Raw genomic sequence first — 23867 nt, forward strand, 5'->3', positions numbered from 1 at the left:
TGCCAATTGCAGTCAAATCTAAACAACAAGACCTATTTGTTCACCCTTTTTCGTTATTCTTACATTACAATTCAAGTCCAAATCTGAATATCGATTTAAATTGAAGGTGTATGCTAGTATACTATTGCTAAATTTCTCGATATCTTCATACTGTATTCGTAAGATAATTGCTTTTGATGTTTTCTTGGCCATTATGTCGAAGGGAGACGCTTCTCCAATTAAGCCATACATTTTGTTCAAGCATGACATAAGTAGTGTATGCCAGATAGGAGTCGAAATATCAATCTGATCAAAAAGAGTTTGAATCGAAGAATCTCCAAGTACCACTGGATCAGGATATCTACAAAAAAAAAAAATTAGTAATGTTAGTAGTGGTTCTTGGTAAGAGTGTTGGACTGAGGAGCGGAAGAACAATATGAAGACAAGACAAGATTCACATACACTTCAAGGCTAAGATAATACCATATCCTCTCTTTTATTACTGTTGGATTTTCGGCTATAGACTTGTTTGTAGTCATAATACTGGGTTGTTGTTGTTGTTGTTGTAGTCGTTGCTGACGTTGTTGTTGATACTGAAGATGAATTTCATTACTGATGAGACAAGTAAGATTTATCGCGACTCTTGTGCAGAGATGGAAAAGTTCTTTATGGACCAAAATTCACTGTGAAACGAGAATTGAAACGTTAACAGAATGAAAATAAAAAAAGGAGAAATAAGAGAAAATTATTTAAACATAAAAGTTACTCGTTCACCCAAAGTCGTGTAGTTCATTCCTCCACTGCATCCCTCTCCCCCCCCCCCCCCCCCCCCCCCCCCCGGCGCCGCCCGCGCACGAATTTTGCACCCAATTTGATTTTAAGTTTCTGTATTAGTAAGGTGAAGCAGACAAAGATAGTGGCGATGATGACGACTGTTTAAAGCTTATCTGTCTCTTTCAATTTGATGGATGGATCTTGATGAAAATTTCACTAGAAGAGGATGATTCGTAGGTAAGTAAGGAAGAAGAGATGGAATGTTCGGAAAAATTGGTATTCATCTCCTCTTGTTGTATCATTGTAGGTTCCAATGTAGGTTTCAAAGCAGGTTCCATTGTAGGTTCCATTGTAGGTTCCATTGTCGGTTCCAATGTAGGTTCCATTGTAAGTTCCATTGTTGGTTTTAAAGCAGGTTCCAATTTCTGTTCATTCGACTTTTTCACTTTGCCTTTACTCCATAACATTTCTGGACTCATTGGACTATAAAAACACCCATCATTCCTGGATATATAACTGTACTGTAATGATTCAACAGGTATTCCCCCATCTGGAATGGGATTTCCAGTAGGGATCTTTATTACCGGAATGATTCTTGCAGGCAACATTGCAAATTTTTTTGTTTCCAGCTCCGATTGATTCATTTGCAGTGGCGTCATTAAAGACGAAACTTCATTTGAACTCGGCGGTGGTGAAAACAAGACACGTGTCTTCTCTTGATCCATGGTTGCTGAGGGAGGCAGCTGGTATACAGGCATTTGTGGTTGTAGCACTACAAATGCGGTTATGGGATACATAAGACCACTTTTTGGCTTGAAAGTTGACCTTTTAGTACATTTCTTCTGGTGCAAAAGCAAATCCACCAATTCTATATTGTACCGAAGACTGTGACGCAAAGCCATAAGTTCTTCAATTTGGTAGACCTTCTTGTAAGTGTACGACATTAATCTCAGAAGTGACCTTAAATAACTGCTTGTTTTACTTGCAATTTAAAAAACAGGGGGAAGATGAAAAAACTCAAAAGGTTAATATAGAGAATGTGCACAATAGGTTGGTTAAATAGTTCTATGTTTTGGGTTTTATGTTATGAATTGTGTAGAAGTTTTTACGTCCTGCTAATCTTTAGCTTTTGCACCCAATTTTTTTTTCGCTCATTTAATGACAAAAAAGATGAAACTTTGAATGTAAAAAAACAAACAAAACAAAACAAAACAACAAAACATATAGTAAACACAAAGTACAATAAGCATATATAAGCAAGAAGAATTGATCAAAATCTCTAATATTCATTTTTCTTTAATTTTTCTTTCTCTTCAATGTTACGTCCTGGACTTTTCGTTCGATTGTAAATTTTGTCATTAAACTTGCTTTTCTATTAACTTAGTTTTCTATCTTAATTTGCAAAACATTGTATTACAAATTTTGGTTACAGCAGCAACTTTCTCTACTCTATCAATATTAGTCTAATTTGCTGTAGTATAAGCTTTGTTGAGTGTATCTATTTACCTTCCAGAAGGCCATTACTTTCTAATCGATCGATAATTTTGGAAAACACTTTGTCATAAACATCATTGCCCCAAAGGGTATCCATATGCTCATACCCATAGCACTTAACCACTTCCAATTTTTCGTTCATCATTGGATTACTATCAAGTATCAATGATTTTGTCAGCTCAACATCGACCAATATATCCTTATCTCCAAAAAACAACATCATGGGTACATCCAAATGGTCACTTATGGGGAAAGGTGTAACTCTGGTTCCCTTTTGTCTACAATCTGCCGATATCGATGATAATCCTGTTAACCCACACGAACCAGTTTCATCAAACATTTGAAAATAACCGGACTTGACAATCTGATACCAATGAACTATGGTTTTTACCGAAGTGTTTGAAAAGAGTTGAGGGTAACCTTTCATCTTTTGGCCTTGACTGATATTATCGCCCGTCCAACCAAACAAGATCTGCACCGCTTTATCAATAATTTTTCCATGGAGACGAGCCCCAAATATAGTAGCCCAAAATGGAACACTAGGGAGAATTGCTCGTTGGCCGAAAAAGCTGTAAAGAAACGTATTATCTGCAGCTGTCTGGTCTGTGATTAAACGAACGATGGAATTTGGCAGCTGTTTAGGTATAATCGCCGGCGATAATCCAACAAATAGTTTAATTGTACCATTAAGACTTGGGTAAAGACCAAGACTCGCGAGCAATTGCGAACACCCTTGCGAGAACCCGATATAGATGATATCTCGAGAATGACCATGGCCAGCCACACTATTGGATACCAAAGTTGTTGTTGAACTGGAGTTGAGGTGTTGTGGTAATGGTGTTGAAGACTGTGTACTCTCCTCCAGAAATTCACCACCACTGTCGTTATCGCAATTACCATTTCCATTTCCGTTGCCATTGCCATGAGGGTCTTGATTTAGATTTCGATTCAAATACTCCTGCACCTGATCCACATACTGGCCATTACGCTTGTACTTGTAAAAATCTTGAATATATTTTAGACTATCTGGTACATCAAAATATGCCAATTCATCGAGCGAAAAGTCCCAAAATTCAGGACTTGCAGATGACAATTTCAAATGTTTTTTGGAGTATTTGTTGCCTCGGTTGTTGCCCAACCAAACTTCATAGCCAAGATCAACAAGCAAAAAGGGTAGGAATTTTTCTTTCGAACTGCCCAATACCCATAACTCGGAGTTTGTCATCAAGCCATGATGGAAATAAACGATTTGTCCCGAGGACGAATGGTGATCAGTAACATTGTGCAATTTCTCCAACTTGTGAATTACCAATAAATAGCCATCTTTTGTTGTGACAACGTGATCTCGCGCTCTGTATCCATATTCTGATACTATATCATTAATGTTTTTAACTTTTCTGCACTTTATGAAGCGTTCAAGGCTAATACCCAATGAGCTAGTGATGTAAAGGACACAAAACTTGAAGATATTGAAAATTGTGGTAAACAACGATACGTTGTGAATTGTCATGCTCTTTTGAGGTATTAAGTGGAAATGACTGTAAGTAATCGGGTTCCTGAATATTTTGCAGTCAACTTAATGGTTTGGATGACACAACTATATATTATAGTTTCCAATGGAGAAGAAGGAGCAGGCAAAAAAAAAAAAGATTTACAAGAAGAAATGCAACCTGCTGATATGCTCAACAATAAAAGTAACTTATTTACTTAAGTACTATGCACTTATCTTAAGCAGGTTGTACTTGGTATATTGGTGTTAGAGAAGATATTGCAATTGCTTGTTGCTATTCTAGTTGCTGTTGCTGTTGTTACTGCTCTCCTATTGTTGTCATTTTTTTTTTTTTTTTCATTTAACAACCATGGACTTATCTTTGATGTGTATATGTTGTGTATTTTTCAGGTACGCGCGTGTATTGCAGACGAGAAACGAAATGCCGTAGAAATGCAAAAATAAAAAATGAAAAAGAAACCATGGAAAATTGACAGAGAATCACATGTAAGCCTACAGCATACGTTTGGTATGAAGAAGAAAAAAAAGGTACATCTGCACAGATGAAATTCCGAGCAAGTCATCTTCATCATAAACCTTGAATATACATTATTCGAGTCGCTAGTACACTTACGTCATATTCTTTTCAAGATCACACTCAAGATAACACTTAGAATAACTCTTTAAATACTTCTATATACACTTTCAATTAATTTGATTATATGGCTCCTCAAGTTATCTACGACTATGCCTGGGAAAGAAGTTCTTGCTCTTCTCTCTCCTGCTGGATTCTTTCAGCTTCCAATATATGCCGCTCACTTGGCTTGTTCAAGACGTATTCTCCCTCACGAGTTCTTCGTAAACTTTCAGGTATATACTGAGTATCCTTAACACTCTTGATTGTATTATATCCATCTTTTGGGTAATGCAAATCGTCAAATTCCTCCTTCGTCAACCCAACCAATCTTTCCTTGACCCACAACTGACTTCGGCGGAAATCTGTAAACACATTCTCTCTGCCGTCATTCCACCTGTAAAAGAACACCGAGTAGAAAAGAATCGACCCACCTATTAGTGTTCCAAACCATCTCGAACCAACATTTAGCCGCTTATTTGTATCAACTCTCCTCAATACTTTATATTGACCAGGATATAAATCGGAAGCTGGTCTTGCAGTGTAATTTAATCTTTCCATCGTCTCATTAATCTTTTGATACTGAGTTGGTTGCTTTGGAATAGAAGAAAAGCCCAGAGGCAGTTGCCCTGGAAGGTCAAATTCCGAAGGGTATCCTTGAGCAGGACGAGCATCGGACGGATCATATGGATTATAGGGTGCCTTTGGTGGTGTCCATCCTTTAGGATTTGGACGCCTTGAAAAATCTTCGAGCAGAGGGTTATTCGAATTAGACATCTCCACCTATCAAAAAAAAATAAAATAAAATTGTAACTCAGTTAATTATAAAAAATGAAAAAGAAAAAGAAACAGCAAAAATGAAATGACAAAAGCGAACGCAAAAAGTGAAATCTATTTCAAAACAAAACGTGCTGATCAATGGAGCATGGACTTAGATTGTCAATGTAGAATGTTTAGGGGAAGATAACCAAGAAAATGAGAGAGAGAGAAGGTTAGGATTAAAAAAGGGCAATAGTGTTATTTACTAGAAGGTGTTGATGATATCGCTACCACCTAGGGACGAAGAAGAGCCAAAAGTCTGATAAAGTTATTCCTCTTTTTTTTTTAAATTATTTTTTATTTTTTATTTTTTATTTTTTATTTTTTTTTCGAGTTGTTTGAATTTGAGGTTCTCGGATAGTTTTTAATTTGTGGGTATTACATTCACAAGATGTACGATTGGCAAGTGCGTTTCAATCTATACCTAATCGATCGATCCATAAATCTATTTACAATCCTTCCAAGTTTTTTGATCAACGTCACCATCATTTAGACCTACACAATAGACTACGGCAATGTTGCATAACTTGAGAGACTTTTTCTCTCTAGAGGCATTGGATACTAGACTTGCACCTTCGTCGAATTCTGCAAAGAAACAACAGGTTATCAAACGAGCCTCGTCTCCTTCACGATTGTCGAGTTTGGAGTTTAAATTTTACTATGTTGTATTTCTTATTGCTGTGCCGCTGATGTTCAAAGCAGCAATGGACGCTTCCAACGAATCAAATCCAAACTATCCACGTTTTCAACATCTACTTAGCCAAGGATGGCTTTTTGGCCGCAAAGTAGACAATTCCGACCAACAGTACAGGTTCTTTAGAGATAATTTCCCATTGCTATGTATATTGATATTATTTCACGTTGGGTTGAGGAAAACACTTACTTTGATGTTTCAGATACGAAAAAGGACATATTTTGACTTGGCATTTGGGATTGTATTTTTAGTAGGGGCACACGGAGTCAACATTTTGAAAATTGGCTTCCATTTGACTATGAACTATTTGATCGGAAAGTTGATCAAGGATAAAAAGACAGCCATTTGGGCAACTTGGATATACGGTGTACTGACATTGTTTCTTAATGACTGGTATGGAATGACAAGGTATGGAATTCCGCTTTTGGACCAATCCTTCAAAGGGATTATTGCTAGATGGGATGTGTTTTACAACTTTACTTTGCTTCGAATGATTTCATTTAATCTTGATTACATTCAAAGAAGAAGTGCTAAGTTAAAAGAAAAAGAAGAAAAGAGCTTAAGCGAACAAATGCGCGTCGTTCGCAATGTCGACAGCTACAACAACGTAAACATAAACGTAAACAACAATAAAGAAGAAGAAGAAGATGATGATGCTGCTGTTGAGTTTGACTTTGACGATGACAAAAGTTTGGCCAATTTAGATGACAAAGGGCGTCTCAACGCGCCTTTGCCTTTAGAGGATTACAATGCTTTCAACTACTTAGCTTACGTCACCTACGCACCATTGTTTATTGCTGGTCCAATAGTTACATTCAACGATTACATTTACCAATCAAACTATCAACAGTCTGTGACTGTTAAAGATTATAAAAGAATATTTGTCTACTTTCTCAGGTTTTTATTTTGTTTATTAACAATGGAGTTTGTGTTGCATTTTATGTACGTTGTTGCTGTATCAAAGACAAAAGCTTGGGAAGGCGACACACCATTCCAGATCTCGATGTTGGGAATGTTCAATCTCAACGTTATTTGGCTAAAACTTCTTATACCATGGAGGCTTTTCCGCTTCTGGAGTCTTCTCGATGGCATTGACCCACCTGAAAACATGATTCGCTGTATGGATAACAATTTCTCAGCGTTGGCATTCTGGAGGGCATGGCACAGATCTTTCAATAGGTGGGTTATCAGATATATTTATATACCTATGGGAGGAGGAGGACACTATAGAATCCTTAATAGCTTATTGGTGTTCAGTTTTGTTGCAATATGGCATGATATTGAATTGAGACTTTTGATGTGGGGTTGGCTAGTTGTGCTATTCTTGATCCCCGAAATTACCGCAACAATGTATTTTGCAAGGTATAATGAGAAACCATGGTTTAGGTATTTATGTGGTCTTGGTGCGGTAGTCAACATCTGGATGATGATGATTGCTAATCTTGTTGGATTTTGTTTGGGTAAAGATGGCACATTGCAACTTGTTAAGCAGATTTTCCATTCCATTCTGGGCATTTCCTTTTTTGTCACGTCGTCTTTTTGTTTATTTGTCGCATCACAGGTGATGTTTGAATTGAGAGAACGTGAAAAGAGAATGGGAGTTGATGTGAGATGTTAGTGTTGATTGTTGAAAGTTGGAATTTATAGCTGTGTAGATGTAGTTCCTGATTTATTTCAATGGCATGACTAAAACTTTTGGTGTTTTTTATTATTTATAATGTTCGTTTGCATGTTGTTTTCGATCTTAATTTTAGTTCATTGTGCTTCTTCTTCTTCTTCTTCTTCTTCTTTAGTTATCTTTTCGGTAGCACGAGTTTTTTGATTTTATTTTATTTTATTTTCCTTTTATTAAAACAAAAAATGTGGAGCTAATCATCCTTAAAACAACCTATTTGAGCTTTTTCTCTTTATACATGCATTTATAAAAGCAAATACGTACACATACTCATACACATACTCATATATATCTATATCTCTACAAACACTCTTTAAATTTATCAAAAGTTCAAATTACTTTTCTTTTTTCTTCAAAAAAAAAAAGAACAGAAATATAATTATCCCATTTTATTCAAAAACAAAAAAAAAAAATACATTCACAATCATGGCACCACCCGTTCCAGTCTATAATCTAGAAGAAATCCGGCATCAATACAAGGACCAATTCGAAAATCCACAACAGTACAAATGTCATTTGAAATCTCTCACACAGCATGAATGTACATTTCGACCTAGTTCTGCTGGAAATCCAATTCCTGAGTTTATTTGTTTACCTTTCAAAAGGCTATTTCAGCGATGTCTAATTCCAACTATAAGAACGGGAACCAATGGAGAAAAAATTAGAGGAGAAAAATGGGTCAATATTGAGGTAACAGATACTGAAACAAATAGTGATTTGTTAGAGAAAGACTCGAAATATGCAAATTACGTTAAAGACTTTTTGAGCGCAGAGAAGGAATTGAAGGAAATGTTGGAGCAGGAGGCCGAAGGACGAATATAGAAGTGTCTATGTGTATTGGCATATTGTTTGATGGTGAGTAAAGACAGTTCTACTACTATAAATCGATTCCCCACAATATAGATAAATTAAAAAAGTTAACAAATAAAAGTTAACAAAAACATATAACAATAGCATTGAAGCAAAGATTGAAAGAATGGATTTCATCTACTGTTTCTTTTGAACGTGTTTCTCCTCGACTCTAATATTGTGTTACAACTATATAAATTTATATGTCAAGATATATATATACATATATATAATGTTTTGAATACAACCCGAGTTTTTTCATAGGTATCAAACCTCTTGAATTCGTACTCTCCCTAGTAGATATCTTTCCAAAAAAAATAAATAATCAAAACTAATCTTCGTATGTTGATCCTTCAGGTGGTTGGGTCAATTTCTTATTATTTGGCGACGCCATACTTTTTCTCAACTCTAACAATACAGTCTCCATACTATACGACCGTTTCCAATTCTTCAAAGTATCAAACTCGGCAGCAATTACGTTTCCTTGAGAATCGACACAAGGTAAGTTGACTTTCGACACAAACTTAACTTTTGGTGGTTTCTCTGGATACTGTGCGTCACATGTAATACTTAGCGAGTAAATTCTATTCTCGTGGTTAGAGTGAGGTGGTCCAATGATGGTACCGTTCCAATTTGTCATTGTGATATCATCTTGATTAGTTAACCCATACGATATGGATTCTGCGCCTAATCCTTTCTCTCCTTTTTCCAACTCCTCCAAGAGTTTAAAATTTCTTGGACTTGTCTTGACGTTAGTATAAAAGACCTGAGATTATATTTTAGCTACTATCAAGGTTACATACATTTTGGACATGATGAAATGTGTAAATACGAAGCTTGTAGGGAAGGTATTATTGGATCAAACGATTGTACAAATGTCTAACTTTTGAGTGAGATAGAATGTTAGACTCAGAATTAAAGTGAGAATGTACTCGAAAATGTATATGAGAAAGCGTGAGAAGGAGATAAAGAGAGAGAGAGAGAGAGTGTGTGTGTGTGTGTGGGAGGGTGAACCTCCACCGCATTAGGAAACATGTCGCAATAGTAAGAGATCATAAATGTCTTTTTTTTCCAATTTGCGACAGAATCTGTCTCCAACTTCTTTTCACAAAATTTGAGGCTTTATTATTGTTTACTAAACTAAAACAAACCGTAACAACGAATGCAAACAAAAAAAAGCAGCACTGTTTCATAACTACATACATTAATGTCTGGGACAGCATCTTCACCGTTTGTTGATAGTCCGTCGCGTACTAGAGACGTGGCCAATGAATACCATCGAGAAAATGCCAAAATCAATTCAGACTTACAAATATCCAGATTAGAGTTCCAACTCAAAACAATGCAAACTGAAAAGAAACTATGGCAGCAAGAGCGACAATCTATAACTAGCCTGTTTGAGAGCGAATTGGAGAAGAAAAACGAAGAGTTGAAGAATTTAAAGTCAAACTTTGACTTTGTTTATAAGCAGAATCAAAATTTGGAATCGAAAGTGAAAAATGAAAGCGAAACTTCTGGTAAAAAACTTCAAAACTTGACTAAAAAACTCGAGGAGTTACAAGCCAAGTATGATACGTTAAGCACCAAGTATCAGAGCTTAACCGATAAAAATGACAGACTAATACGAAAGCATAAGCAGGTTACACCTGACTGGAATAGTCAAATCAAAATCAATGACGATTTGAGTAACAATTTAAAGGACAAGTCCAAGATTATTGAAAGTTTACAGCAGTCAAATAAAGAGTTTGTCGATAAGCTTGAGCAGTACACTGAACTCTTTAAAAACGACGACTCCTTATACAAAATAAACCAGAACTTAATGAATAAAAACGCTAATTTGCAGCGTACAAACAACCAGTTGCAATTAAAGATTGATCAGTTGCTTCAGAATAAAACATCAAATGAGTTATTACAGCAAAAAAATATAAGCTTAACAAACAAACTTGAACAGTATGAAGAGATGCGTGTCAAATGCTATAAGTTAGAGATTGAAAAAGTGGAACTTGAAGCTCGTTTCAATGAGTATTTCAACACATTAAGTGCGGGTATAGTAGATGGTGATGGCAAACAAGGAAAAGACGAGGAGGAGGATGATGATGATGATGATGTTGACGAAGTAACAAAAACTATAAAGGTGAAAAATTTTGTGCAAACATTCAAGGATGTTCAGTCGCGATCATTGGCATTGAGTGAGAAGTATGACTCAAAAGCTCTTGAGGTTAACGAGTTGAGACAAGAACTCGAAGACTCCATCCATGTGATTGAAAATGAATACTTGCCCACTATCACGGAGTTACAGGAGAAGAATCAATCTCTCTCTACGCGGGTAGCTGGTTTAGAGAGAGACAAACTCCTTGCATCGAAAGAAATTGAGGCTTTGCGACTACAATTGAAGGAAATGGAAAATTATATTAAAGCAATCCAACCCACTATTCAAAATAACATCAACAACCACCAAAACAGAAACCAAAACAAAAACAACAATAATGATAATGACGATAGTAATAATAATAATAATAAGGATAGAAGTAGTAATAGGAATCCCTCCATTGCTGCTAACACCACCACCAACAACAACAAACAAATGTCAGAATATATTACAAACTTGGAGAAACTAATTGACGATTATAAACGCAAAGTTGATGAGTTGCAAACTAAACTAGTTACTCAGCACGAATTTGATCCAATGCCCTCTAATAAACGACGCCACACCGAAGAGACAAATCAAAACTCATTCAGAAAAACTGTTGTTGACCTTGAAGCAAGAAATCTTCTGCTTTTAGCAGATATCAAGAGTTTGGAAATGGACAACAGGATAATGAGGGAAAATTTGAGCATCAAGAAGGTTGTTGACACCAATAATGAACAAATCAAAATCTTGGAATTCAAAAATAATCTACTTGCTAAAGATCAATTTGTGAAACAGGAGACTTTGGATGCTTTGAGAAAGGAAAATGAGGGTTTGATAGCTCAGTATGTTACTAAGCTTTCAGGTGATGAGCTTATTCCAAAGGCGCTTTTTGAAAGGCAAGAAGATGACAAAGCGAATCTTCAATTGCAAATTGAACATCTGGCCAAGAGATTGCAAAGAATGAAAGAAGTTTTCAAACAAAAGTCGCGCGATATCTTGGTCGTTATTTCCAAGTATTTTGGCTATTCTATAGAATTCTTGCCAAGCACAATCAACCAAATGAATTGTCTACTAGATTGAAATTGGTCTCCAAATACATACCAAAAGAAAAGAATACCTACTTGATAATTGACATCGATAATAAGACATTAAAAGCATATGGTGACTACGAATTTAAAATGTTATGTGAAAGTCTAGCTAGCCAATGGGTAACAAAGAGCCAGTTTCCATGTCTCTTGAGTGCCTTGAATTTGAAACTATATGAAATGTTCAACTAAAGGAACTTAAAAAAAAAATTAAAAAAAAAAATTAAAAACATTAAAAACGAAACAGAACAGAACAGAACAAAACAAAAAAATAAAACAAAATCACAAGATGGAAAAGTTAGGCTTCAAGTAGCTTCACAGAAACAAGGCTAAGAAGTTCCCTTGTCGATTTCCCGTAATTTTTGGGGTCTTTATTTATTGTGTTGTAAATCCGTCCTTTTGTCTTTTCAGTTTAGCGTCGAAATTCTTAATACATATCTCTTGTTCTTGCTTCGTACCGTATTGTCGAACGTAGTTGTATAACCAGCCCCAGGCATCGCCGTTATTTTCGTCTGCAGCTAAACTCCTTTCAAACCACGACTTTGCCTTTGTAAATTTGCCATCTTGCCAAAAAAACACCCCAATGTACATTAGCATTTCTGCAGAATTATTGGTCTTTTGTAAAGCATTAACGAATTCGGGTTTCCGAAGAGACATTTTGGAAATCATTGATAAGTATTGATACCAAATAAATGCAACATCAGGGAACTGCTTAACGTTTTTGCTTGCAAGACTTTGAGCTGCTGTGATGTTATTTTGACGCTTTTCGAGTTGTACTTTGGCAATTGCCAATTCCGGAGAGTTTGGTATTGATAACATCGCCGAATCCAAGATAGACCTCGCTCTGATCAATACGTTTTGCTTTTCCTCTAGTTTGGAAAGTGCAATCCAAAGGTTGACCACTTTGGGACAGAGCCTTGTTGCTTTGGTCGCAGCCTTACGAGCAAGATCCCAATCACCGGAGGTTTCTAAAACTTGAATGTACTGTAAATGTATTTTCCATTCTTTGGGGAAGTATCCCAAAGCTTGTTGACACTTTTCACTGATTAATGTGATGGGTGTTTCAGAATCGCAGCGTAATATGTGAATGTATTTATACCATAGTTTGGAACTGGTAGTTGGTTCATGATGGACTATCAGCGAGACAAATTCTTTGGCTTTGTCAAGGCTTCCATAATTGAATTCGAATTCCACTATGGCAAGTTTTATTGCGTCGTTCTGATCTAGTTTTGCATAAGCATCCAAAAGTATTTCACGAGCCTTGTCTACTCCAATGATTTTGATAGAGTCCTCGGAGTATGCAAGGTAAAGATCAACGTTTAATGGGTTGCATTCAATGGCTCTTTGGTAATACTTTAACAACAAAACGTTATGATTATCACTAGGAGAATTCTTTATAGCAGCTAATAGTTTCTTCCAAACATGGATATCAGGTGATAAATCAACGATATAGTCGAAAATAAACAACGCAATCTCCTTTTCATCTTGTTTTATAAATCCAGAAGCCTCATCTATTAATGATGTGAGGTAATTTATCTTATTTTCCTCTGCTTCTGCTCCAACTCCTATCAAAGCTCGTTGGGAACTTAAAACGCTCGTTATTAAAGCATTGCTAGTTTTAGGGAAGCCTTCGTTAAATGATTCTATAGCCGCGTTGAACCACTGGCTTTGAGGTAAGTCTCTGTTTTCCGTTACAGCTTTATTTGTCAATCTGCACAACTTTACCGGCTCGATATTAGAATGCTCGCCTTCCTCTAATTTGCATGCAGCAAGCCAGACTTTGATATCGCTATTCAATGCCTTTCGTGCATTGTTCAAGTACTGTTTTGCCTCTGAATATGAGGAAAGGTTAATTAAGCCCAACCAAAATTCCCACTCTTCTGGGCAGAGATCAACGGCTTTTGCAAGTAATTTTCGTGCCATGGCTTCATCCGTCTCCATGTCAATGAGTTTTTTCCAAAGCTCAACACTCTTTGGTAAATACTCTAGTGCTCGCATAATGGTTCTTTTTTTGAGTCTATCGTCATTTTCAAGTTCAAATGACTTGAGCCACAACTTTTCAGATTTGTTGCAAAAATTCAAAGCTTCTTTCAATATTGCCTTAGCACATTGTCTATCATTAAAATTCAATCGGATATTTTCAAGCCATACTTCTTCATTTCCCGGGATAGTACGGCATCCTTGTAATATCAAATCTCTAGCTTTATCAAAACACTTGGCTTCTTCTTCAAGGCGCGCTGAGGAAATCCACGAGCTAGATTTGTATGGTTCGCTTTTTCGCAAAGAAGCAAGAATCAATCTTCCTTTTTTGATGTCAGCGAATTTTGCGTCCCTTTCGGCCCCAGCTAAGTCCATGAGATCTAAAGATTCGATTGAGCTCGGGACATTATTTTTTTGGACATTTTTCACGGGGAAAAGAGCGTCCAACTGGGCTTTCAATGCATGTGTTTTATCATTAGCAGCCAGGTTTACATTCGATGCTCCTATGTGACCCAAACCGTCAATCTTATTGGTTCCATTAAACTCACCACCAACTCTGGCCAAGATAGAATCAGGTGCTGCATAAAGTCGCTGCAGCTGTTGATCAAGTATTCGCTGTCTCTTATTCTTTCGTGTCATATCTCCAGCTTCTGGAATCAGCTCCCACTCGGCTTCAGTTAATGTCGCCAATTGTCTTTTCAAATCATTAAATTGAGGCCTTTTAAGATTACTTTCCTGGACTGCTGGTGACTTTACCAATTGCGAAGCTTTTCTTTTGGCTTGCAACTTCCTCTCAATTTCTTCGTATACTCTATCCTCTTCTTCTTCCTCTAGGTCACGTCTTCGCGATGTTAGCAAACCTTGTTCGTTATCATTGTCGAGGTTGTTAAACTCCAGGCCAGAATTGTCATTATCATCAACATTATTATTATTATTTTGGTCTTTATATTTATTACTCTTGTTGTTGCTTCTGCTGTTGCTATTGACTGTTTCTATTCCTGTGCTAAAGCTTACTGCCCCTCTAGCACTACCAGCAACGTAGCCCTCTGGCGCTTCTTGATCTAAGAATGCCAAGCGGTTCATTTCTTTTTCATCTATTTAGTTGGTTTATTTTGATGTTTCCCTCGTTTTATGTAACACTCTCTTTTTTCTCAAAAAGAAAACTAAGAATACTGATTGTTAATTTTAATTTATCCGTTCTTTTACTTTATAATCAAGGTTATGAAAATCAATCGAGTCTACTTACGTTTCGGTTGATGATTAATAATGGTAGTATTTGATGTTTAAATGTAGTTGCCCTAGATCTCGCAATTGTCGTAAAAAGTTGAAGAATATTCGTGATGGTACCTCAATTACTCTTCACCCATGTTAAGTGGCTTGGCATGTGTTTCTCAGCTTTTATAGAAGCTCTTCTTCCCTTGTCTCTTTTCACTCTTTTCTCTCACTCTTCTCTCTCTCTTTGTGCTTTTTTTTTCTTTTTTTTTTTTTTTTCTTTTCGGTTTCGTTTTGAGAATTCAGTTTTGTACTTCAGAATTTTTCACAACTTTCCACCATTTCGGGAAACCTCATCACTTCTTGAGAAAAAGGGGACCTACATTCTTTATCTCTTTTCTTTTCTTTCTTGTTTTCTTTTTCTTTTTGTTTTCTTTTTCTTTTTGTTTTCTTTTTCCTTTTTTTTTTCCACCCTTTCTCCTTTTATTTCCTTGCTCTTCTTTAAACATCATTTAATCAAACACAATATGGCCAAGAGAAGTGCTGAAGAAGATATTATTGGTCAGAATGAGCCAAACACAGCTGTAAAGACCTCCGAAGGTTCTCTTCCCACCACATCCAGTCAACACACTGTTACTGGAGACAAAGATGAGATGGATGTAGGAGAGTTTGAAGATCCATACGGAGATGATTTCGAAAGTGACGAGGAAATCATTGAGCTAGATGAACAGGATAATGACATGGATGTGGAAATGGATGAAGAACAAGCCGAAAGGAAAATTGAAGAGTTGGAGAACAAGGAAAGAGAGCAGGAACAGGAACAATATGAATCCTCCATATATTTACCACACAAATCGAAACCTTTAGGGCCAGATGAAGTAATGGAGGCCGATCCTACTGTTTACGAAATGCTACACAATGTTAATTTGCCTTGGCCTTGTTTAACAGTTGATATCATTCCCGACAATTTAGGTAATGAACGAAGAACTTATCCTGCCACTGTGTACTTGGCAACTGCAACTCAAGCAGAAAAAAGCAAAGATAACGAGTTGATTGCCATGAAAGCATCAAGCTTGGCAAAGACTTTGGTGAAAGACGACAATGATGATGATAATGACGACAATGACGATGACGATGATGATGATGAAATGGATGCTGACCCAATTTTGGATTCTGAAACGTTGCCATTGAAGCATACCACCAACCGAATCAGAGTAAGCCCTTTTGCTTCGCAGCAATCTGCAGAAGTGCTCACTGCTACTATGTCTGAAAACGGTGATGTTTACATTTACGATCTTGCTGCTCAGTACAAGGCTTTTGACACTCCCGGTTTTACAATCCCGAAATCGCTGAAAAGACCCATCCACACGATACGTGCACATGGAAATGTTGAAGGATATGGTTTAGACTGGTCTCCTTTGGTGAACACGGGAGCATTGTTGACTGGTGACATGTCTGGTAGAATACATTTAACAACCAGAACAAATACAAACTGGGTAACCGATAAGACACCTTTTTTTGCGTCGCAATCATCTATAGAGGATATACAATGGTCTACAGGAGAGAATACAGTCTTTGCAACTGCAGGTTGTGATGGGTTTGTCAGGATTTGGGATACAAGGTCTAAAAAACATAAGCCAGCAATCTCAGTTAAGGCATCTGATACTGATGTCAATGTGATCTCATGGTGTTCCAAAATCAATCATCTTTTGGCGTCTGGTCATGATGATGGTACATGGAGTGTATGGGATTTAAGAAACTTTACTAAACCTAACCCATCACCCGTGGCCAATTACAATTTCCACAAGGCTCCTGTAACATCGATCTCCTTCAATCCATTAGATGAATCTATCATAGCCGTAAGTTCTGAGGACAATACAGTGACATTATGGGATTTAGCCGTTGAGGCTGATGACGAGGAGATATCACAGCAAAGAAAGGAGTTAAAAGAGTTGCACGATATTCCGCCACAACTATTGTTTGTACATTGGCAAAAAGATGTCAAAGATGTTAGATGGCATCAACAAATTCCAGGATGTTTGGTCTCCACAGGTGGGGATGGCTTGAATATCTGGAAGACAATTTCTGTTTAGTTGAATATATATTAAAAAAGCCAGACAAAAGTAAATACTCTTTTTCTTTTTCTTTTTCTTTTTCTTTTTCTTTTTCTTCTTTCTTTAGCTTTTTGGAGACCTTTATTTCAATTTTTCTAATTTTGTAGATTTTAAGGGAGAAAGCAAAAAAGTGAGTGGGGGGGGGGGGGGGGTAATGGAATTGTATCCTTCAATTTTTCTTCGTTGTTTTGCTCTTTAGTATCTATCGTTTTGTTTTCTTTCTCTTTGCAATTTACGTAATGTTCTGCTGTACTCAGTCAACTTATTTTCTGTCTCTGTCCAGAATCTATTCGAATTTATTATTAGATCCATGTATTTCTCATAAATTGTCATGGATTTGAGTAACAACATCGTATGCCATGTTTGAATGTCAGTTATTGCATTTTCCCTTGCTCGTAGAATATCAGGTACGTTTATAATATTTGGCCTAAAATTTCGATTCGATATGAAGGTATTGATCTTGTCTATTAATGATTGGTACCCCATTTGTTCAAGCTCAACCATTGCCGGGTATTGAGCAATGATATCTCCGTAATATAATAGGAGCTCTTCCTCCTTTAGCTGTTGTGCAAAACTTTCCTCCTTATTCTTGTCCTTGTCGTCATGTTCGACTTTATCATTTTCAATTTTGTTATATTCTTTTTTGAGATAACTGTTTATCACTTGTTGACATTTCGATTTGATTCGAAGGTCGCTAATCAACTTTTCAAGTTTCTTGTAATCTGGATTCGAGTCATATAATTTATTTAGACGCAGGTTGAGGTCATTCAATTGTTCCACTAAAGATTTTGGCTTTTGATTCGCCAATTTAGATTTAAGAGTTTCCACTCGGCATGATAGTTGCTCGATAGTATCATCCATTTTGCACAAATACTCAAAGCTGCACCAACAGATCTAAAGTTCTAGCGGTTGTGTTGTGGTGACTGTTTTAAGGCGCGTTTGATAGAGAGTATTATTAGCATAGTTAAAAAAAATTAGAAATTAAAATAGAAAAAAAAAAAAATCAAAAGTAAAGAAATACCCGAATAAAAAATGTATATTTTATCTATCCATATACTTATTATATCTAGAGAAACAGTTTTAGAATAAAGCGTTTAAATGGTTACTTGAATTTTTAATTCCTTGGGATTAGCTTAAACTAAGCTGTGTGTATGTGTATGTGTATGTGTGGAAATAAAATAAAAAGAAAAATAGAAAAGAAAAGAAAAGAAAAAACGAAGAAAACAAGCATCTATTCCTCTTCGCTACTGCTGCCATCATCATGCGATTTACCCCCGCCCATCAATTCTTTCAAGCTCCGTGGTCTACCTGTAGACCCTGAACCTATTCTCGTTGAATTGAAGGAATTCGATATTTTGCGTTTAGAATTACCCTCATCGATCTTGATTCTTTGGAACCGTATTGACTCAACCTCACTATCATCAGAATCCGACAGATCTTCAATTGCTCCCCAGTTGCCATGTCCTCCTTGCTTTGCAGGTTTTTCGTCACTCAAAACCTCTTCAAGCTGATCCTCTAAATCTTTAAAATCGTCTTCCATTTCCATAATCTTGTCATCAAGCGTACGCTTTGATTTCTGTCCTTGGCTGTTTGATGATTCATTCTCTTTTAAAGATTTTTCTTTAATAGTTTCATTGGGGATAGAAATATTTATAGGAATATTCTCATCGCCAGCTCTATCAAAACTATCTACTTCGTTCTCATGTTTAATATTATCCGCATTGTTAATGAGCTTCTCATTACCAGAGTCACTCCCTTCGTTAGCATCGCTCACGTCATTGATGCCATTGGTTTCGTTGGTATCTGATTGTGGCTCTACAGATACCGATCTTTCCTTACTGGTGATGTTTTTGCGATGTTTTTGAGGAAATGGTCGTAATGGTGATGTTTGCGGTTTTGAACCAGGTAGTCGCTTTCGATCTCCTCTTATAGGTTTGGCTTGTGACTTATCTAATTTTGGTTTCAACGGCTCGAGCTTTAAAGTTGAACCCCCTGCGTATGTTAAAATATATTGTCCATTTGTGTTGAGATCCGCATTTAATTCTTCTGCATTGTATACTATATCGTATTCCCCGTCAGCTAAGCTCATATAGATGTGTAAAATAGAACTTGTCAAATGGTCAAATGGTCAAATGGTCAAATGGTCGAAGTTTCTTGGTTGTTTTCTGGAGTTGTACCAATAAAAATGTCTTTGTTCAGCCTATATCCCTTTTTACTGCTTCACAGTTACGCCGATGTGTTATACTAATTTTCAATGTTGGCCAAATATTTAGCGCGCGGGGCGTCAAACTCCTCCTCAAGCTCTTTTGTATAAAAAAATTAATAAACAAAAAAAGGAAAAAAAGGAAAAAAAAGGAAAAAAGGAAAAAGGAAAAATCAATGAACCTTTACCACCAAGAATTTGCTCCTAAATCCAGTTTTTCTATCCTTTGTAAGGTCGTTGACTCTTGTAGTATTTATATATATGTGTGTGGTTATGTTGCTCTCTTTGGATTTCAAATTATCAAACCTTTTAAAATACAGAGGTTACTGTTAACAAGGAATCAACAATACAAGTGGAAATTTCATTCAATATATAGGTATTTTCTTTTCTCAAATTTTTTTGTGATTTCGATCAAATTCCATACCAAAAAATACAAAAAAATTACATAACAATTGATACGCCATAGACGTACAGACAATTACAATTTTTTTTTATTTTGTTTCTTCTTCCTTTTTTTTCTTTTCCTCTTTTCCTTTTGATCAATTACCAGATTCTATGTAATACTTCTCAAAAACATGTTGGAATAGCCTTTCTTATAAAGATCGTATCATTGGCGAAGTTGTGGGTTAGAGCAAAGAGAGACAAGCGGGACCTTGGTTTGTCGTCAAATGGCTGCAAACGAGAGTTAACATGACACAAAACACAGTCGCAAAGCAAACAGATCAATTTCTTGAATCCAGCAAAGGAAAAAAATATAAAAAATACAAAAAATATAAAAAATATAAAAAATAAAAAAATTTAATAAAATAACAAAGGGACTACGCGATTTCAAAAGCGGTGTAGTAACCACAACCACTGAAATACACCCACCCACCTTCATATTAAAAGATCATCTTTTAACCCACGTTTACATATCAATGCCACCAGTTCCGGTCAATTCTACAAGCCAAGATTATTATGGTGTTCTTGAGCCCAGAGTCTGGCTTCTTTCAGCAGGTCTTGCAGCTTCAGCTATTTTTTCTTACAAAATATATCGACGTTACTTTCGACGAATCAGATCGATCCTTGATTTTACACCAGAGGCGTTGGAGAAAAATCACAAGCTCTATGGCTACGTTACAAGAGTTGGGGATGGCGACAATTTTCGGTTCTACCATACACCTGGGGGTTGGCTCCTAGGCTGGGGCTGGTTGCGAAAAGTCCCATTAGATAATCGACGTATCATGAAGGATGAAACGCTAATGATCAGACTCTGTGGAGTAGATGCTCCAGAACGTGCGCATTTTGGTAAACCTGCGCAACCATTCAGTGAAGATGCTTTATTATGGCTAAAAAACTATCTCCTGGGACGATACGTGACGGTTACTCCATACAGCATCGACCAGTATAAACGGATAGTTGGTCGATGTCAAGTCTGGAAATGGAATGGGAAAAAAGATGTTTCTGCTGAGATGTTGAAAAATGGCGTGGCCATTGTTTATGAGGGTAAGGTAGGTGCCGAGTTTGGCGATAACGAAGATCGGTATAGAAGTTTAGAGAAAAGAGCAAAATGGTTAAAGAGGGGTGTATGGTCAATTGGTAAGAAAATGATGACACCTGGAGAGTACAAGAAAGTATATTACCGAGGGGAATAATATTTTCTAGACATGAGTTTGATTTTTTTTTTTTTTTTTTTTAGGATCTTAAAAGTTAGAAAACAAATAGTGCGAGGAAAGGGAATTGAAATATGTATTGCATCAAACTACAATTAGCTTTACATCTCCTATCCTTTTATCCTATTCTTCTACTCGTTTTCAATATTTTAAAGAACAAAAATGGGCAAAAATTCCTTTTTTTTTTTTTGCAAAGAAGAACACTAATCAAGCAATTCTGAAACTGCTTTGGATAACGCTTCAACGTGCTCCGCGGTATCTGCTTCAGCATATACACGCACAGCATCTTCTGTACCAGAAGCTCTAACAAATGACCTAGCTTTTGGGTATTTGGAAACGAGCTCATCAATCTTGGCTTGCATTCCGTCAGGTTTGACTAATGTTCTCTCGGCATTGGTGGTTTGGAATATGGTTCTGTCAGGAACTACAACCTTGGTCAACTTGTTTGGTAAGTCTGTATATGCCTGGTTCCATTTCTCTGGAGTAAGATCCAAATAATGGAGGATTATTAATACAACTAACAAATCTGAAATAGCATCTCCAACAGTTTGATTGATCAATTTGCTAAACTCTTGTAAAACGCGAATTGCCCTTTTCTCCTTGTCATTCTCTAAAGCAGCTTGATATGCAAATATTTTTTTTTCTGCCTCAGGGCTAAAAACAACGGTGCCATGTCCGTTGGCTTCAAAGTATACACCAATGTCAAATTTTTCAGCTTCGTGGTGCAAATGCTTAACACCCGTCGATGTACAACGCACTGGTAATTTCAAGACCTCTTCGACGTATTTTGAAGAAGATCCATTGGCGTATGCGGTTTGTACAATTCCGATGTCTAGGGTTAATTTATCTGCATCAATGTTTTTAAACAATTGTTGCAAAAACAAGGCAATTAATGTTGCAATCTTGTCACCATCAAGAAGAACAAATTGCCCTTGCAGGGTTTGGTAATAACAAATCAACCTATCCGCATCGCCATCGAATGATGCATACAATCTTTCTGCAACAGGCTCGACATTTTTGGGCAATTTTTGGTTGGTCTTGACAAAGTCGGCACCACATTCATAGTTTAAAAGATCCGGCTTTTTGTAGGCATCATTAACAACGGTAAACTTGATTTCGTGAGCAAGATAGTTTTTCAATAGCTCTTCAATTTTGGGGGCACCAACACCATTTGCTGCGTCAATAGTTATATCAATAGCGTCCTGAGTTTCAGACAATTTGAAAATCTCCTTAAAAGAATTGGCCAACTTTGTATAATACCCATCTTCATTAGCAGGACCAAAACTGTCGTCATTATAAGTTCTTGTAAGGTAGTGCAATTCGGGTGTGGTTAGTAAGCCAAAATCTTTGTATTGTGTACGAGGAACACTTTTGAAACCATCAATTGTAGATTTAGTCAATCTCTCCGAACTCTCCCTTGAGTCACGAGCAATGACAATTGAACTCTCGGTGTTCAAGTCAATTTTTAATTCTTCAATCAATCTTTCCACTGTGCTTACTAATTGGTCATGTGAGGAATTTGCAAGTTCAGTAGCATAGTGTTCCCATTTACTTTCAAGCATGCTTCCCAATGGGTCAACGACTTTAACACCATTATCTGGAGGTGGGTTATGTGATGCTGTAATCATAACACCAACAGTCTTGCCGCCGAGATATTTGGAACGAAGTGAGGCTAAAATCCCCACTGTGTAATTGACATAGTCGAGGTACTTTGCATCCATACGAAACCCAGCCGTACCATAGGTAAATTTGATCCCTTCTGGCTTTGCATGATGTGCCACGTTTGATTCAATCAACTCAATTAAGGACATTGATAATATTAAAGGTGTGATAATTATGTGATAGTTATGTGTATTGATATGTGCTAATTGTGAAGAAAATACTATAAAAAGCAATGCTAAAAAGGAGAGTTGCAACTAATGGTAACTTCAGTTATAATTCAATTGGAATCTGCTTCTGATCTCGTGCGCCATATAATTTGAGTCGAGATTTATAAAATTAGTTTCATAAAATAGACAGGAAAGAACAAAAGCAAAAGCAAAAGCAAAAGCAAAAGGAAAAGAAAGAGAAAAAGAAAAAGGAAAATAACACAAGCTGCGCAATATAGGGAACCTTTCAAAGTTTTTTTTGGATTGAAACAATTATTGAAAGCAAAAGTAATTTTGGAGGATTTAAGAGCGAGTCAAATACACCCCCTTCTCCAATTGTACTATTGATTCCACTGGAGCCTACAAACGATTTCCAGTTCAAATATGACCAGCGTGATACGTTTATTTACTCGCAACAAGTCTTACAAGGTTCCAAAGTACGAGAAGTCTACAGCTCCTGCTTCTGCCAAATCCAAGACTACCACTAATACCCACACAACTAATTCTACAACTAATTCTACTTTTTCTTCTTCTACCACTACTACTACCCATATAAATAATAACCATAATTCTTTTTCTTCATCATCGATAATGACGAAACCAACTTTTACTAAACCAGGTAAAGACTCGCCTTTCGTCAAAGAGCTCATCCAAACGGGCCGTCCTAACTGGTCAAAGGCTCCTCCCCAATTGAAGCAACGATATAATGGGATTTTCCTCATACTTCTTTCTGTGCCAGTGATTTTCATTACCACGTACGAAATGGTTCAGAGATTAGAGGGCCGAAGCACAAAGAAAGTGCAACAAGGCGAAAGACGTGAAGACGGGACAAAGAGGGAATTCTCCGAGGCCGAGAAATGGCAAGTGGAAAAACAGAGTTTATCTACCAAAATATTTGGTAAGGATTTCTTTCTCGATGGGTTCACCAGTAACACACTCAAGCAAGGAGATCTGGAGATTAAAGAAAAGACTGAAAACTAATAAATGGATAAAGTCAGATTTTATAGTGAAGATCTTTCCAAAGACTTTTCCCAGTTTCTCCCGTTTCTTTCTTTCTTTCTTTCTTTCTCTCCCTCTCTCCTTCTCTTTTTTCAACTTTTCAACCTTTTGTTTTCATTTATTTCCGGTTTTTATATTTGATTTTTTTTGTTTTTAGAAAATGAAGAAAAAGAGAAAAGAGTGTTAAAATTTTATCAAATTTACTTTTTACTAAAT

General features: G+C 36.6%; 14 protein-coding genes across 14 annotated transcripts; 6 read left to right on the top strand and 8 right to left on the bottom strand. All coding sequences in view use genetic code 12, as the record gives it.

Annotated features, from left to right (window-relative positions):
- Window positions 1–935: 935 nt before the first annotated feature.
- PVL30_003019 (uncharacterized protein) lies at window positions 936–1697 on the bottom strand (the record flags this gene model as incomplete). The annotated part of the gene is made up of 1 exon (XM_001525551.2): window positions 936–1697. The coding sequence occupies one exon, from the start codon at window positions 1695–1697 to the stop codon at window positions 936–938; it is 762 nt and encodes a 253-aa protein (XP_001525601.2).
- Window positions 1698–2251: 554 nt separating this feature from the next.
- On the bottom strand, window positions 2252–3757 carry PVL30_003020 (uncharacterized protein; the record flags this gene model as incomplete). The annotated part of the gene is made up of 1 exon (XM_001525552.2): window positions 2252–3757. One exon carries the CDS (start codon window positions 3755–3757, stop codon window positions 2252–2254), a length of 1506 nt encoding a protein of 501 aa, XP_001525602.2.
- A 724-nt stretch (window positions 3758–4481) lies between these two features.
- On the bottom strand, window positions 4482–5147 carry PVL30_003021 (uncharacterized protein; the record flags this gene model as incomplete). Its single annotated transcript, XM_001525553.2, has 1 exon — window positions 4482–5147. One exon carries the CDS (start codon window positions 5145–5147, stop codon window positions 4482–4484), a length of 666 nt encoding a protein of 221 aa, XP_001525603.2.
- Window positions 5148–5580: 433 nt separating this feature from the next.
- On the top strand, window positions 5581–7501 carry GUP1 (glycerol transporter; the record flags this gene model as incomplete). Its single annotated transcript, XM_001525555.2, has 2 exons — window positions 5581–5595; window positions 5696–7501. The coding sequence occupies 2 exons, from the start codon at window positions 5581–5583 to the stop codon at window positions 7499–7501; spliced, it is 1821 nt and encodes a 606-aa protein (XP_001525605.2).
- A 483-nt stretch (window positions 7502–7984) lies between these two features.
- Window positions 7985–8380, top strand: PVL30_003023 (uncharacterized protein; the record flags this gene model as incomplete). Its single annotated transcript, XM_001525556.2, has 1 exon — window positions 7985–8380. One exon carries the CDS (start codon window positions 7985–7987, stop codon window positions 8378–8380), a length of 396 nt encoding a protein of 131 aa, XP_001525606.1.
- A 358-nt stretch (window positions 8381–8738) lies between these two features.
- Window positions 8739–9221, bottom strand: MMS2 (E2 ubiquitin-conjugating protein mms2; the record flags this gene model as incomplete). Its single annotated transcript, XM_001525557.2, has 2 exons — window positions 8739–9147; window positions 9211–9221. 2 exons carry the CDS (start codon window positions 9219–9221, stop codon window positions 8739–8741), a joined length of 420 nt encoding a protein of 139 aa, XP_001525607.2.
- A 393-nt stretch (window positions 9222–9614) lies between these two features.
- Window positions 9615–11618, top strand: MAD1 (coiled-coil domain-containing protein mad1; the record flags this gene model as incomplete). Its single annotated transcript, XM_001525558.2, has 1 exon — window positions 9615–11618. The coding sequence occupies one exon, from the start codon at window positions 9615–9617 to the stop codon at window positions 11616–11618; it is 2004 nt and encodes a 667-aa protein (XP_001525608.2).
- Window positions 11619–11998: 380 nt separating this feature from the next.
- On the bottom strand, window positions 11999–14686 carry prp1 (U4/U6 x U5 tri-snRNP complex subunit Prp1; the record flags this gene model as incomplete). Its single annotated transcript, XM_001525559.2, has 1 exon — window positions 11999–14686. The coding sequence occupies one exon, from the start codon at window positions 14684–14686 to the stop codon at window positions 11999–12001; it is 2688 nt and encodes an 895-aa protein (XP_001525609.2).
- A 656-nt stretch (window positions 14687–15342) lies between these two features.
- rrb1 (Ribosome assembly protein rrb1) lies at window positions 15343–16908 on the top strand (the record flags this gene model as incomplete). The annotated part of the gene is made up of 1 exon (XM_001525560.1): window positions 15343–16908. The coding sequence occupies one exon, from the start codon at window positions 15343–15345 to the stop codon at window positions 16906–16908; it is 1566 nt and encodes a 521-aa protein (XP_001525610.2).
- A 216-nt stretch (window positions 16909–17124) lies between these two features.
- Window positions 17125–17790, bottom strand: PVL30_003028 (uncharacterized protein; the record flags this gene model as incomplete). Its single annotated transcript, XM_001525561.2, has 1 exon — window positions 17125–17790. One exon carries the CDS (start codon window positions 17788–17790, stop codon window positions 17125–17127), a length of 666 nt encoding a protein of 221 aa, XP_001525611.2.
- Window positions 17791–18160: 370 nt separating this feature from the next.
- PVL30_003029 (uncharacterized protein) lies at window positions 18161–19018 on the bottom strand (the record flags this gene model as incomplete). The annotated part of the gene is made up of 1 exon (XM_001525562.2): window positions 18161–19018. The coding sequence occupies one exon, from the start codon at window positions 19016–19018 to the stop codon at window positions 18161–18163; it is 858 nt and encodes a 285-aa protein (XP_001525612.2).
- A 1031-nt stretch (window positions 19019–20049) lies between these two features.
- LCL3 (putative endonuclease lcl3) lies at window positions 20050–20766 on the top strand (the record flags this gene model as incomplete). The annotated part of the gene is made up of 1 exon (XM_001525564.1): window positions 20050–20766. The coding sequence occupies one exon, from the start codon at window positions 20050–20052 to the stop codon at window positions 20764–20766; it is 717 nt and encodes a 238-aa protein (XP_001525614.2).
- A 221-nt stretch (window positions 20767–20987) lies between these two features.
- Window positions 20988–22595, bottom strand: AGM1 (phosphoacetylglucosamine mutase; the record flags this gene model as incomplete). Its single annotated transcript, XM_001525565.1, has 1 exon — window positions 20988–22595. One exon carries the CDS (start codon window positions 22593–22595, stop codon window positions 20988–20990), a length of 1608 nt encoding a protein of 535 aa, XP_001525615.2.
- A 441-nt stretch (window positions 22596–23036) lies between these two features.
- Window positions 23037–23633, top strand: PVL30_003032 (uncharacterized protein; the record flags this gene model as incomplete). The annotated part of the gene is made up of 2 exons (XM_061119426.1): window positions 23037–23081; window positions 23298–23633. 2 exons carry the CDS (start codon window positions 23037–23039, stop codon window positions 23631–23633), a joined length of 381 nt encoding a protein of 126 aa, XP_060975409.1.
- Between the last annotated feature and the right edge of the window lie 234 nt (window positions 23634–23867).

The sequence above is a fragment of the Lodderomyces elongisporus genome, chromosome 3 (assembly GCF_030384665.1).
Source record: "Lodderomyces elongisporus chromosome 3, complete sequence".
Classification (NCBI taxonomy): Eukaryota; Fungi; Ascomycota; class Pichiomycetes; order Serinales; family Debaryomycetaceae; genus Lodderomyces; species Lodderomyces elongisporus.